Source organism: Salvia hispanica, chromosome 1 (assembly GCF_023119035.1).
Source record: "Salvia hispanica cultivar TCC Black 2014 chromosome 1, UniMelb_Shisp_WGS_1.0, whole genome shotgun sequence".
NCBI classification, from domain to species: domain Eukaryota; kingdom Viridiplantae; phylum Streptophyta; class Magnoliopsida; order Lamiales; family Lamiaceae; genus Salvia; species Salvia hispanica.
In genome coordinates, this window is record NC_062965.1 from 38,141,926 (window position 1) to 38,157,684 (window position 15,759).

The 15,759-nt window shown below is 36.1% G+C and overlaps 1 protein-coding gene across 1 annotated transcript; it reads left to right on the plus strand.

Annotated features, from left to right (window-relative positions):
- The first annotated feature begins 10,400 nt into the window (after positions 1–10,400).
- Positions 10,401–13,303, plus strand: LOC125202878 (cation/H(+) antiporter 1-like). Its single transcript, XM_048101343.1, has 4 exons — positions 10,401–10,556; positions 10,644–11,639; positions 11,736–12,655; positions 12,984–13,303. The coding sequence occupies exons 1-4, from the start codon at positions 10,401–10,403 to the stop codon at positions 13,261–13,263; spliced, it is 2,352 nt and encodes a 783-aa protein (XP_047957300.1). The 3' UTR covers positions 13,264–13,303.
- Positions 13,304–15,759: the final 2,456 nt, after the last annotated feature.

Sequence of the window (15,759 nt, forward strand, 5' to 3'; positions counted from 1 at the left end):
CTTTGCCGGCTTCCTCCACCAGGTGATCTCTGTCTTCTTCCTTGGGTTGGCAATTTTCTCTACACACCTGGCTCAAAAAGGTTTGTTAGACCCGGGAAATCACAGAATTTATCCCTTAACCAATGCATGAAATTAGCCTTATCACACCCCCATATACTACTCCCCCGTCCCACTAGAATATACACTTCTTTCTTTTTAAGCTGTCCCACAAGAACATGCACTTTCTAATTTTAGGAACTTTTTGGTCCTAAATACGAATTCGGTCCAAAACATTCACTTTTAGAAAAACATATCCATAACAATGAAAATGTGCCGAAGTAGTAATTTTTTACGGTTCCATAAAGAAACGTTATGACCATTAGTTTTTTGATGGAACCGTAAAAAAAGGACCACTTCGACAAGGATTTCAATTATTATGGACCTATTTTTTAAAAAGTAAATGTTTTAGACCAAATTCATATTTTGGTCTTTTGTTCAGGACCAAAATTGACCTTTATTCATTGTTATCCCATGGGCATATTGAATTTTTTTTTTATAACTATAAGCACAAATATACAAATCCATAATAGTACCAACAAATCATCCTAAAGTTTGCTAAGCAATTACAAGTTATATTTTATACAAAGGAAAGAGATAAAGTTAATTGAGTCTTGGATATCAAAATCATACAAATATGAAGTAGTTAATTTTAATCCCTTGAATCCTATTGTTCAGCTACTCATAGACTATACATATGTCTTAATAGACATTAGACACCACTTAATTTTAAAATACAGAACTTTTTTGGGTCTAGTGGTGACGAATCGGGGTGCCCGAAGGAAACTCCAAGTTGAAAAAGTGAGACACAAAAACATTGTTAAAACTAAGAGTGATTAAATAAATTTACCCTATAGGTCTACGAATTTTTTTATAACTATAAGCACAAATGCACAAACCCTTTAATCTGGTATTAATCGAGTACCCAAAAATCATCCAAAAGTTTGCCAAGCAGTAAGAAGCAATAATTTAAAGAAAGGAAAAAGGATAAAGATAATTGAGTCTTGGATATCAAAATCAAATAAACAGTTACTTTTAATTTCTTGAATCCTACTCCTAAAACAACAATTACATTACTAAATATGAATAACAACTAGATAAAAGTCAGTGTTGAATCTTGAGTTGGCTTGTGTTTCTTGACCTTTATTGATGATTTTTAAAGAAAAACATGGATCTACATTATGAAGGAGAAGTTTGATACTTTTAGCAAGTTTAAGGAATGACTTCTGCAAGCTTAAAGGGATCAAAAGTCATGGGCCTGTGCCAAATAATCCCTAACAAAACAGTGTGGCAGAGAGAGCATATAGGACCATTTTAGAATGGGTCAGATGCATGCTATCAGGGTCTAAGAGTGGAGTTGAAATTTTGGGTAGAAGTTGTTGCTACAATTGTTGTTCTCATTAATAAATGCCCATCAACAACGGTAAATATGAAACTCCTAAGTTCAAATGGTATGGATCACATGGAGATTATTTGAGATTGAAGTCATTTGACTGTAGAGCTCATGCTCATATCAAGAGAGAAAAGATAGAAGCAAGAGCCCTCAAGGTGCATTATGCTTGATTACCAGAGAGGATTGGGGGGTATAGATTGTGGTCTATGGAACAAAGTTGTAATAAGCAGGGATGTAACTTTTAGAGAGAATTAAATGCCTTGTTCGACAAGTGAGAAGATGTTGAAAACACCAACCCCAATATATCGGTGAAGGTGTTAAGTGATACGCTCAGATTTTGCACTGTTTTAAGACCATTATTTGGTTCGTTTTTTATGTCAAAGTCACTCTACATGTCCATTAATTGCATATTTTATACATTTTGGTATTTTGACGTGTTTTGTGAGAAACATGCATATTTGAGCCGAAAAAGGGAGTCAAAACGCAAAGTCTAGAAATCTGGAGTTCAGACGGCGACCGACGACCGCCGGCGCCCGGCGGCCACTGATGTGTAGCGGCCTTTCTTGGAAATTCATGCTTGGAAAAGAGTCTCGTCCGGCGACCGCCGGAGAAGGTGCGGCGGCCCACCGGAGAAAGGCGGTGAATCCGAGAGCCCTAGATTCTGCTCCAAGATTTACCATATTTTGAAGATCTTTTCCTTCTATGATGAGGAATGATTTTCCCCTATAAATAGGACCTCAAGCTTCATCAAATTAGAGCTTCTTTTTGCAACATAAATTCCCAGAGATTAAAAGCTAGAGTACGTCATTGTGCAAGGAGTTGAAAAAGGATTTCAAATAATGACTCTGGTTATACAATTCCAGTTTTTCTATTTAATATCCGTTTTGTTTTTACTTTGTTTCTTCCCTAAGTTAATCTTGACGCTTCATGATTGAGTGACACAATCGTGAATGATTTAATATAACTTGCTTCATAACTGTGAGAGAGTTCTAGCGACTTAGGTCCACTTAGTAGACGCTACAGTTAGCTTCCTTTAAAACGGAACTGTTAATTGAGAGTGAGGACTTTTCAAGGGTCTTAAGAGTTTTTTGGAGTTACGTGTTAGGATTGACAACCCTAATGTTAGTAATCAACGTTTGCATCGCATGAGCATAAACTAGGTGACTCGTCCTATCAAAGAAATAACTGTGCTAGGGTATTGTAGTTTGGAATTTGTATAACCATAACCGTGAACGCACATCCCTGAAATTCCCCTTATCTCTATCGTTTATCTCTGTGTTTTACCTGCATTAAGTTGTTATTTGCTTTCAATTGTTTTCAATTTTCGAAAGTTTTCAAAATCTTTCGGTTCTCCAGATAGTAATTGAGTTTTAGTAAAAGATAGACACTTTGTGTTTGTTTTCCCCGTGTTCGATATCCGGTACTACCTTTGGCTATACTATTTCTATTATGTATACTTGTAGGTATTAATAGTGCTAAAAAATAGTGCATCATTAAGCTATTATAGGATCAAGCAGAATGTCTCAGATGAGGATACTAGTCTAGAAATCATTAAGCTAGAGATGTTGATGAAACTGAAAGTGATTAGATGTCTTGAGAGACATAAAAAGAAGAAATATTACTCTACCAGCCAGGGAAAATTCTAGCCTAGTGTATTATGCTTTGTGTGCAGTAGAGGGAATTAACTACTTGGAACAAAATATGGATACTAGTCTTCGGATCAAATTTTCAAAAACTTGTAGTATACAAATAGATTTTCAAGAAGAAAATTGGAGCATCAGAAAATGACAGAATCAAATACAAGGAAATTACAACAAATGGATGTAAAAACAGTTTTTGTTTTTCTTAGTGATGAACTTGAAGAGAAGATTCACATGGAGCAGCCATAGGGATCTGTAAAGAAAGAGGGTGAGGATAAGGTGCTTGCTGAAGAGAAGCCTGTATGGACTTCAGCAAAGCAACATAGAGCAATTTGATGATCACATGATGAATATAGGATTTGAAAGCTCCAAGTTTGACAGCTGCGTGTATCTGAAGAAGAAAGATAGAAAAGCCATTGTTTATCTACTACTCTATGTAGCCGAAATTTTGATTGCAGGGCCAAGCATTGAGGAAGTAAATCTGATAAAGAAAGATTTCAGTTTTATGTTTGAAATGAAGAACTTATGCTAAGAGGATACTAGGGCTGGATATTGTGAGGAACGGAAAGAGAGGAACCCTATGGCTAATTCAACAAGAGTACACCAGAAAAAGTATTGGCTAAGTTATAGATGACATAATCGAATCAATTACCCACACCAATGGGAAACATTTCAGGTTGACTGTGAGTATAAATCCCAAAATGATGAAGAAATGAGAGAAATTGAGGATATTCCATATGCAAATATTGTGGACAGTGTGATGTATACAATGGTTTGCACAAGGCCATGGCAGATTCTACAAAAGTTCATTGGCAACCTCTAAAGTGGACACTTGGGTATCTTAAAGAGTCTGAAAGCATTAGGATTTTATACAAAAGAGATTATGATGTTAGCAAGAATGTTGCAAGCAGATATTGTGCTTTAGATTTTGCAACAAATCTAGATAGCAGGAAGTCCCAGACATGGTACCTATTCACTCTTTATGGTTCAATTGTCTCTTGGAAATCTGGTCAGTAGTGGCTTTGTCAACCACTGAAATTGAGTACATGACCTTAGCTGAAGCATTAAAGGAGAGCTTTTGGTTGAAGGGATTTTGAATGATTTTGGAGTGATGCAAAGGGCAATAACTAAGCACCTGCTATTAGCTTGACTAAGCACCCGATTTTTCATGAAATGAAGGAGCAAATACATATCTAGATATGAGGTTGCATTTTTCATAAGAGATGAAGTGAGAAACACAGAAGTGAAGATGCGGAAAATTGGGACTAAAGATAATCTTGCAGACATGCTCACTAAGGTTTTTCCACTGACTAAGTATAATGCATTGCTTAAAGCTGTTGAATGTTATTCAAAGGTAGATGATGAGGAGATGGAGAAGAAAGGTTATGGTGATCGATCATGCTCCAACCAAGGTGGAGATTTGTTAAGCAAAAGCTGTGGTTTTTCATGACAAACTGATCTTTAAGATTGACACATAAAGTTGTTACAATTCTGTTTCAAAGAGTTGGTTAGTTTGTTGACTCAGCTAGCAAGTGGTTGAAGCTGGAAGTGTATATATACTGATCAGAGGCACAAGCAGCTCATTCATACAAGACTTGTTAGTTTCCTTCACATAGAATTGAAAGTAAACACACTGTAGTGCTAGAGTGTTTTGTACTACCTCCGTCTCTCTGTAGTAGAGGCATTTCTTTACAGCACAGGTTTTAAGAAAAAATGTTTTAAATGAGTTAAGTAAAAGAAGAATAAAGTGGAAAGGAAAAAGGTAGAGATATGAAGAGAGAGTAAAGTACTTTTTGCAAAAAAATGGAAATGACTCAGCTATAGTGGGACAACCCAAAAAGGAATACGACAGAGGGTATGAGTTTCTCAATCAAGTTTTTGAATGAAACATTGTATAGCTTATGTTTTAATTGAGTAGTAGCTTTGTGATTAAGTTGTTGCATCTTTGTTTGTTGTGTTGGTGTGATTAATAAAGTAGATTTCTCGTTCTCCCATGCATGTAGGTAACTGAACCACGTACATATTTTGTTTATAGTTGTTAAAGATCCAAGATCCATATTTATAACCAAAGATAATATCCAAAATGATTGATACTCAAATTAATACAAAAACACAAAGATAGGCTGGATCTAGCCACGATCCAAGATGAAATTAATGGAAGATTAGTAACGGGAAAGTGTATGTTATGAATAATTAGATCTAGGACCTTAAGGCCTCAGCCAAAAAGATGGAAGACAACTTTCACTAAACCCAATTATCCTATGACTCTACTACTCAATGGATACACCCATCATTGATGCGTACTTCTACTTGATTCAATCAAAGAAAAACAAACAACCTAGAAAGTAGGAATTGGATAAAATCTCTTAAATGAGATGCTCACAAAGTGTTAGGATCATCGAATGCAATATTAGTTTGATATTGTCCGTTTTGGGTCAAGCCCGCAGGGATTTATTTTTGGGTCACTCCCAAAAGGCCTCAAACTAATTGGGGTTGAACAAGAATTATATACACCTTCCAACTTCCCTCCTTCATCCAATGTGGGATGGGTTTGTACCAACAAACTGATGGAACTGGCAGCGGAAGCGGTGTGTCATGCATGGATTATCATAATTTAACAATTATTAATCACACCAATAAATCACATAATAATCAGATCTATTTAGAAGATTATTTAGACAAAACCTATTCGCATAATTCTCACATGTATCATGCTCATAACTTGAATTAATCATGCTTTAAGAATATTGAAACCTAAAACATGCTTTTCTACGGAGCAGGAAAAATACCTAATTAATTATCCAAAAAATTGAAGGTGGCTAGCTGCTTCTCCACGTATCGCTTTGAATACTAGACCATAAATCTTCTCTCTGGTTCCCGAATTGTACTCCAATATCAGTGTGTGCTGATCTTACTAGAATACTAGGACTTAAAATAAAGAAGACAGAAGAAATCCTTTAGAGAATAGGTGAAGAACTCGAAATCTCCTTCAGCTGGGGATTTTTGAAATTTTTTGAAAAATTTGAGAAATAAAATTGTGTTATTTCTGTCTCCTTTATTCTCCTATTTATATTAAGTTCCTTTTGGGCCTAGACATGGATCTATGGAAGGTTTGAATATGGGCTCATCCAATTTACTTTTACTAATCAAATTGAACCCACAATTTAATATAAGTTATAATTGGAATATTACGAGCAGCCACTACAGAAGTAATATTGAACTCTCCCCATCCAAATCCGAAATTACAAGTAATCCGAGTTTCCGTTTATCTTTCATTTCCCGCGCTTAAGATAAAAATGTCCATTAATTAATTAATATCTGCTATAGACTTAATTAATTAACTTCTTATTAATTCCAAGAGTGGACTTAGCATGAAACGATTATTTATTATTCATAGAGTAATCAAACTCCAACTAGCTAGGTTCCGAATAATAAAACCTTGTTTCGCGCTCCTCTTGAGGACATTATCAAACGAGACTCAACTCGCGCACGATTCAAAATAATAGCAATCCTAGCACCGCTAGATATTGATCACCACTACCCAATATATCAGGATTATTGGGTTACGAAAAAACCGCACCATTTGATAAGTCAAAGTAATGCATAATCAATACCGTATGCTCAATGCTAACCTACATTGATTAAGAAATAAATATTTATCAAGACCTCGCCTTTCAAGTAGATAGCATAAGGAAAGTCTTGCTGTTAGATCCGTTCAGTGCTATACCATACCAATGTCATCTTATTTCAGTAAGGCTTAGAAATATGCGGACTGACATTGCAACCTTTCTCGATGGATAGCAAATTCCAACTAGGTTGTGAAATTCATCTTTTTCTTTGTTTAGAACTGACCGTGTTACCTTAAAGTGGACGACGCCCACAACCTGGTCTACTAAAACAAAGACTTAGACTTTGTTAAGTTAACTTATACATTTAAACATGCATTAACATCCATTAAATGTAAAACATAACAACATTATGACAAAAATAATCTGTTTTATTCATTGGAAAATAAAATAAGAGTTTTTCAGTATTCAATCACTCGAAACGTGATTTCTAGTATACAAACTCTAACACAAACCTCCCCTCAAATCGAGACCACATCGGGAATGCAGTCGACACAAACATGGGTCATTCCAGCCCTGGCCCCTGGGTCATCCAGGGCCCGACTCTAACCCGAGTCTTTCAGGACCTGACCCTTACCGGGGCTCATCTTGGCACGGCCCAAAGCCACCTGGCTCTGATACCACTTGTTAGGATCGTCGACTGCAACATTAGTTTGATATTGTCCGCTTTGGGTCAAGCCCGCACGGATTTGTTTTTGGGTCACTCCAAAAAGACCTCAAACTAATTGGGGTTGGACAGGAATTATATACACCTTCCAACTTCCCTCCTTCATCCGATGTGGGATGGGTTTGTACCAACACAAAGGAGGCTTTAACAGTTCCCAATTCATCAAAATCTAAGTTTTAAAATCTCAAAAATGAGTATATATAGGTGGGGTTGAAAACCCAAGAAAAGACCTTACAAATAGAGAAAATTGCCAAAACAGTACATAAAACATGACCAGGCGATTGCCACGCCTAATTTTCCCGCTCGAGCAAACTTTCTGCCTCAACTCGCCAAATCAAGCAAAACACCCGACTGGGCTTTCTTTATGGCCCATTTCACTGACTGCGTTCTCTCTAGAGTCACCCGCTCTTCAATGCGCGGATTTCGTAAAACGTCCATAACTCTCTCCCCCGGACTACGATTGTGACGTGCAAGGTACTCACGCGAAGCTCTTTCGAAGACAGAAATAGTGAGAGTCTTTGAAGATCATTTGGACGTCATTTCCATAGGCGGATTGCTGATTGAATCCAGTTGCAGCTGAAACCTTGGATGCACGACTTTCATGGTCGTATCAATAGTTCTTTCTCCGAATAGTTCTTTCTCCGAAGCTTCGGTTGTTCTTTGGACTGCTTTCAAATCCAGCTATTGTTCATGTTGTTCTTGTCACTCTTGGATCTTGATTTCACAGTTACAGCCTATATTCGAGTTAACCAAGTTAACAATTGCTTGTGGCATTGGCACATTCGACATTTAAGTTACGCAATCCACATTTCGAAGAGAGCTTCAACCCATCAGAAGTATCCCAAAGCTGCATTCAGCACAGAGACCATTTCCAAAATGTTTACCATACCCAAAAAAACAGTACTGGTTTGAGTTCCACGACAAACTTCTCTATTAAGTTTTAACAACTCCATCAGTATTTATATTTTTAGCTTCCAACAGTTGACGGGAGGATCATGTCATTATACACTACTCTCCCCATTCCAAGACAGGTGAGTCGTTTCTTTTTATGCAAAAATGATACTCCCTCTGTCACATTCTAAGTGACACATTTTTTTTTGGAATGTTCCACTCTAAATGACACATTTTTTAAAATGACAACATCACTCTCTCTACTTTCTCTCTCTCTACTTTCTCTCTCTCTCTCTAACTTTATTCTTTCCACTTAACTTACAAAATAACACTACATAATATCCCGTGCCAAAAAGGAAATGCTCCACTTAGAGTGGGACAAAGAGAGTGATAAATAATTAAAATGGAGAGAGTGTAATTTAAGAGAGAGGATATTGTAGAGAAGGGTCTTCTATATATTATTTTGTGTCTTACTTTACCCTTCACCACTCTAACTACTCCCTCCATCCCATTAAATATGCAATATTTACTTTTCGACACGAGATTTTATGTAGTGTTGTTTTGTGAGTTAATGAAGAGAGAGTAAAGTAAGAGAAGAAAAAATAGAGATAGTATTGTTTCCATTTTAGAAACGTTTCATTTTTAATGGGACAAACCAAAAAGGAAAACGTTTTATTTCTAATGGGATAGATGAAGTATTTATTACTCCGTCCGTCCCCAAATAATATGCACTTTGGTTCGGCACGAGTTTTAATGTAAAATTGGTAAAGTAAGAGAGAGGTAGAAAGAAAAAATAATTGAAGTATTGTCAATGGAGAATGGGTCCTACATCATTAGAGAAAAGACTTTTCAAAATTAGAAAGTGCATATTCTTGTAGGACGGACTAAAAAGGAAATAGTACATATTCTTGTGTGACGAGGGAGTATCATTTTTTGCAAAACAGATGCAAAAAAGAAACGACCCAACTACGTTGGAACAGAGGGAGTATGTTTGATCTGGTCGCGTTAAAATGGTAACTAATTTGCAGTTCAGAACCAAGATCTTTTTCAATCTTGTATATAAAAATTATCAACACGAAGATATAAGGATATCCACAAAACTATTGCTATATTTATGTGTTTACATTCGGTATTAATAAAGTTATGTCTTTTTTAATAGTTTTAATAAACAATATTGAATTTCTGAGTTATGTACTGGGAATTAGTATGCTTTTCACTCTATTATTTTATCTCTAACAATTATAATGAACATGAATTTTAATTCAACATTAATAAATTTTATAGGTTAGTGCTCTATCATTTTTGGAGAGCAGAAATTTAAGATTATTTTATAAATTTGATAAAAAGATAGATTTTTTAAAAAATTATTAAAAGGGAAAAGAATTTCTCAATTCAAAATTGTAAAAGATGAAAAAAGTAAAGCAAACTGAATCGCATGTCAAAATAAATAATTAAAATTAAAAAATACTCCCTCCGTCCCGCTTTAGCAGTCCCATTGACTTTTCTGCACTCGTTTTGTAAAAATGATAATAAATAGTTAAAGTGAAAAAATAATAAAGTAAAAAAGAGAATAATGTAGATGAGACTCTTCTCTATATTATTCTCTTTTTTACTTTATTATTTCTCCACCTTAACTATTTATTACTACCTCCGTCCCCCAAAATTTGCTACACTTTGACCCGACACGGGTTTTAAGAAATGTAATGGAAAGTGAATTGAAAAAGTTGGTGGGATGTGGGTCCTACTTTTAAAGTATTAGTTTTATAATAAAATGTGAGTAGGAATGAGTTAGTGGAATATGTGGTCCACTACCAAAAATGGTAAAAGTGAAGTGTATCAAATTTTCAGGGACAGTGGTAGTATCATTTTTACAAAACGAGTGTAGAAAAGTCAATGGGACTGCTAAAGCGGGACGAAGGGAGTGAAAAAAGAAGAAGAAAATTTGAATTCAACTCCCGTTTAAGACGGCCCTCCATCAACTAAATTAAGGATATTCCTGATTTTCCTTTTCCAAATCCCAACCCAACGAAAACGATGCCAACAATTTCCATTCAAAAGATGCTACACAAATTCCCGCCGAAGAAGGGGAATTGGAAATCCGCATTTGATCAATCAACAATCATCTTTTATGCAGTTTGTCGTTCAAAATGGACGATGGCTCGGATTGTTTCGGGCGGAGCGGGGAGTTTTTCAATCCGGTGCTGACGATGGGGGCGCAGGTTTCATGCCTGCTTGTCATCTCCCATTTCTTCCAGCTCCTGCTCAAGCCTTTAGGCCAACCAGCACCCCTCGCGCAAATTCTCGTAAGTATGTCTCTCAAAACAATTACTCCCTCCGCATCTACGCATTTATTAGCATAGCTTTAAATCTTTTTTCCCATTTGAATGCAGGCAGGATTCGTGCTTGGCCCATCTTGTTTATCACACATAGATAGTGTGAGAACATTCTTTTTTTACAATTCTGCTGAGTACTATGAAACCATGGCACTATATGCTAGGATCATAATCATGTATCTTATCGGGCTCGAGATAGATTTTGCGTATCTAAGGCGCAACTTGCGCGTAGCAACCGTCATTGCCTGTGGAAGCAGTTTTATCTGTACGATATTTGCCATAGCTGTGACCTCTTTCATATACGAAGAGACGGGAGCCCAAGGTTCCACAGTCATGATGACTTTAACACTAGCAATCATCTTATGCAACACGGCCTCCCCTTTCGTCACTTGCTTGGCTCATGACCTTAAGTTTGCGAATTCTGATCTTGGGAGGCTGGCCATATCTTCCTCATTAGTAGCTGATACGTATGCGGTTTTTCTCCTGATCATACTTTCAACGAGCAAGCGTGACTTTGGCTTCTCGGATTGGCTTGTCCGGGGAATTCTATATCTTATCATCGTCATAACTGCTATTTTCCTCAACATAAATTTAGCAGATTGGTTGAACAGGAGACAGAGAAACCAAAAGTATCTTAAAAACACCGAGCTTTTTGCTCTTATAGCAGTCTTGTTTGTTGCTGCCACATCTCTTGAGACCATGGGAATCAGCAGCATATTTGCTTGTTTCATTCTCGGTGCACTGTTTCCTAGAGGAGGCAAAGCGGCTCGGACTCTCTTGATTAAACTCTCATATTCAGTCCATAACTTTGTGCTACCATTTTACTTTGGCTACAGCGGGTTCAGGGCAGATCTCACTCATATAAACAGTTTTCGTTACTTTGCTGTAGTTGCAATTATTATCCTACTCAGCATTGGGGGGAAGGTAACTGGCACACTCGTTGCTTGCTTCCACTTGAAAATTCCAATGAATGAAGGGGTTCTTCTTGCTTTCTTAATGAACTTGAAAGGTCACGTGGACTTGCTTGCTCTTACCATAGGCGTCGAGGACAAAGTAAGTGTATGAAATTCCTTTATTTATTTTGCATTTCGCTTATTTGATCATCAAATGAAGAAGATGCTGAAATAGAAATATAAATGGTTGATGCAGGTCTTGTCCAGCCAACTATTCTGCAACTTGATGACAGCAGCTGTAGTGATCAATTCGTTGATCTGGGGACCCTTGATAGCTTATACGGTAAGAAGAGAGAGCGATATCCTAGGTTATAAGCATATAGATTTCGAAAAGCAATGTCCAGAGAGTGAGTTAAAACTGCTGGCTTGTGTACATAGTCCCCGCCCTGTAGCAACCATGATAGGACTGATTGCAACTTGTAAAGGTCCTGATAGTGTTGCTATTTCTCCTTACCTGATGCACCTAATTGAGCTTCCGGAGAAAAACAAATCAAAGAACCTCTTGTACCACCAGAAGGCAGAAGACGAACTCAGTGATGATGACAATTATGGTGGTAACGACGTGGTGGAGATCAACGAAACAGTAGACATCTTTTGTTCTGAGACTCCAGTAATGATAAGTCAAGCTAAAGTTGTAGCACCTTATGCAACCATGTTTGCTGATGTATGTGAATTTGCTGAGGATGTGAGAGCATCTATCATCATTCTACCTTTCCATAAACATCAAAGAATTGATGGGAAACTGGAGAATGGGAAGGAAGGCATAAGGATTACAAATCAAAAGGTCCTCCTTCATGCAAAATGCACGGTTGCCATCCTTATTGATCGCGGGCTCACTGCTGGCTCCATGCATACATCCACCTCTGGTACGTTGCATCACATTGCTATGCTGTTTTTTGGCGGACAAGATGATCGGGAAGCATTGGGATTCAGTAAACGTCTAGGAATGCATCATCGAATTAGCCTCACCGTGATCAGGTTCCTACACAAGTCGGTGCCAACGGAGCATGTAGGAATCGATGTAGATCACAAGGAGGAGGACGTGTTGATGGCCATACCAAGCCACGAATCAGAAGCCGATGCAGACAACACAGTCTTGACTGACTTCTTCAATAGGTATGTATGTTTGTAGTTATACTTCATAGCCACATTGTTTTCTTTTCTGGTTGCTGTTCTAGGCAAAAATATTCTCGTCTTTGAATATCAGTCATACATGAAAACGTTTGATAGAAGTTTATGAGCTCAGTTATTGTTAATTTTTTAATATCCAAAACTTTGCAAATTTGTTTAGTTTTTCCCCACACAAAATACTCCAGCTATAAAATGCAAAAGTTGAGTTTATATAGACTACTGTTAACACTAGTTGAATATGAATTTCTTCTTCACATGAAAAATGGGAACAATGTCCCCGAGGGTAGCATGTCACCACACGTTATATTTGTAGGTTTGTAACATCAGGTCAGGCGGGATATGTAATGAAGCACGTAGAGAATGGGGAGGAGACAGCATCGGCTCTAAGGGACATGGCCGATATGTATACAATGTTCATAGTGGGGAAAGGAAGCAGATGCAACTCGACATTAACAACTGGTATAAGTGACTGGGAAGAATGCCCGGAGCTTGGCAGAGTAGGTGATTTTTTAGCTTCTCCAGATTTTGAACTTTGTGGATCAGTATTAGTTGTACAACAGCATAGATCAGCCAGTGCTGATGAAGATCAATAGGATTCTATATGCCTCTATGTAAAATTGCAGAATATGACTTCTTTTGCCCTTTGTTATTTTTCTTTCATTTTCTCTTAAAGGGAGAGAGAATGAAGGGGTTCTTGTGAATATGAGATAGATTTTCTTCCTTCGCCAAGTTCTGATGTTTAACATTCCAACAATGTGATATCCATATTAACGCATTAACGTTGTTGAGATAATTTACATCTCTTATGAAAGATATTAAACGTTTCTGCATTTCTAAGGTCAAAATGCTTTTGCTTCATAGGGAATTCTAATAAATGAGAAAATTATAGTAGTATATCGTACCACACATCCTTCCGTTAGATCTTTGTCTTAATTAAGAGAAGCAAATTAAGTCGTAATTAAAGTCACAGGATTTGTAAATAATGTTCAGAAATAAAACATTTATAGTCTATTGGATCTTATGATTTAACAGTTAAATTAATTTCGTGTGTCATAACTACCATATTTACCTTGTTCTCATGAAAAATCATCCTTCAAGGGGAGATGTATTTGAGAAAGTATTACTCCCTCCGTCCGCGAATAGGAGTCCCGGTTGAGTTGGGTGCGGGTTTTAAGAAAAATTTGAGTGTAATAATTAAAGTGTGTGATAGTGGAATGTGAGACCCATTTTATATTATTATTTGCTTTATTCTTTGGAATAATGAAATCTAACATTAAGAGAGAGAGTGAGAAATTGCAATCAAAGTGGATTAAAATTAATTGCAGCTTCTAAATTAAGGGAACAAGATTAAAATTAATTGCAGCTTCTAACATTAAGAGAGAGAGTGAGTCATTTTTTATACTCCCAAGATAAAATGTCTAACCGGGACTCCTAATGGCGGACGGATAAAAATGGTCAACCGGGACTCCTATTCGTGGACGGAGGGAGTATACCTTTTCCCTATGGAATATGTAACTTTTTAGAAGGGTATATTTCACTTTTTAAGAAGGTATACATGCTATACCTTTTCTATATACCTTCTCTCCTTGAAGATGCTCTTGCCGACAAATTTAAGTACGGAAAAGGTATGAATTTTGTATATACCATGGTACACCGCAATATACTGCAATTAAGGTATATACCGCAAAAGTACGGTATATACCGTAATTTTGCGGTATATACCGTTAATAATTATATATATTTAACATATTTATTATTTATAATATTATAATATTTTATATTTTATATTTTCAAATTCTCAAAATCATTGATAAATGACGCTGTTTTTATTAAATAAATACTCCAAAATGAATAATGACCTATTTTTCCTTTCAAGATTTGAGTTTCAACAAATATAATGGATCATTAATATTTATTATTATTTGATTTTAAATTTAGTTATATTATCAAAACTAAAGCGTAACCCTAAATCTTAACTCACTGTCGACTTCACTCAATTTGTACACACTCCACCACTGTCGTCCACCACTCGTGGTTTCCAAATCTCTCTCTTTCTCGTGTGAACGTGGTCGTGCTCCTACCTCCCAAGTCCGGAATACTTGTATGTATTATGCATAATTGGTAGTGAATTTAATTTTTGTCCAATTCATTGGGTTGTTAAGAATGAATTAATAGGTGTGAAGTGGGTATGTGTTGTTTGCTGTTGCTGCTATAAACTTGTACAAAAGTTCTTCTATTGTACTTGATTTAATGATTCTTCAATTTTTGTAGACAAGGTTTACCGTTTATTGAATGGAAGAGCAAAAAGCTTTTTTTTTTTGGTAGTTAATTTAATGATTTGCAATTTTGTGTATCCTATGTATGCTAGTTTTTAATTCTATTTTGCTTATTTTAGGATTTGATGATGAGAAAGCTTTTTGTGATGTGCAGAACAAAAAGGTTGTTGAACTTTATGCTATATTTGCATTAAGTGGGGTTTTAACTATTTGATTGATGACTAATGGTGACATTACTTTTATTAGGGTTTTAATTTTAATTTTCTTATTTTTTGGATGAATCTAAGAAATTGCCACAAAATAGGTCAGATGTATTGAATAGTTAGTTAGTATGTGTATATGGTAGTGTGTGCTTTTTGAGAAAAAATAATTTGTTGAAGACTAATGGGACGAGATATCTTTGCAATGTCTTAGGTCAGTGTGTGTTTTATTTATTTTTTCTTCCATTTTTGTTTGAATTGTTCATGACATATTACCTGTAGATATTGTCCATTATAAATGTGCATTATTGTAGACTTGGTAGTAATAGAATGAGCTTTTCATTTGAATTCATTTATGGTATTATAAATTGAAAATTAAGATACACTTAGTGAAGTAACTAGTCCTAATTTTATTAACTGATGGGGTTTGGTGCCCCTTGCACAGCGGAAGACTTGTATAAAACAAATAAATCAGATACGGATCTATTTCACCGATTATGCAATTAAATCAATTCACATGTTAAACAGATAATTGCATGCTAGAACGCAAATAATTCATGCTTAGAAAATATAAATCCTAAAACATGATTTCTATAGTTTAGAGTTACCGATT

Bases quoted from the DNA above. Each gene is read 5' to 3' on its own strand.
- LOC125202878 (XM_048101343.1), top strand. From the start codon at position 10,401: ATGGACGATGGCTCGGATTGTTTCGGGCGGAGCGGGGAGTTTTTCAAT. The intron at 11,640-11,735 runs GTAAGTGTATGA...TGGTTGATGCAG, and splicing joins CCATAGGCGTCGAGGACAAA to GTCTTGTCCAGCCAACTATT. The intron at 12,656-12,983 runs GTATGTATGTTT...TTATATTTGTAG, and splicing joins TTGACTGACTTCTTCAATAG to GTTTGTAACATCAGGTCAGG.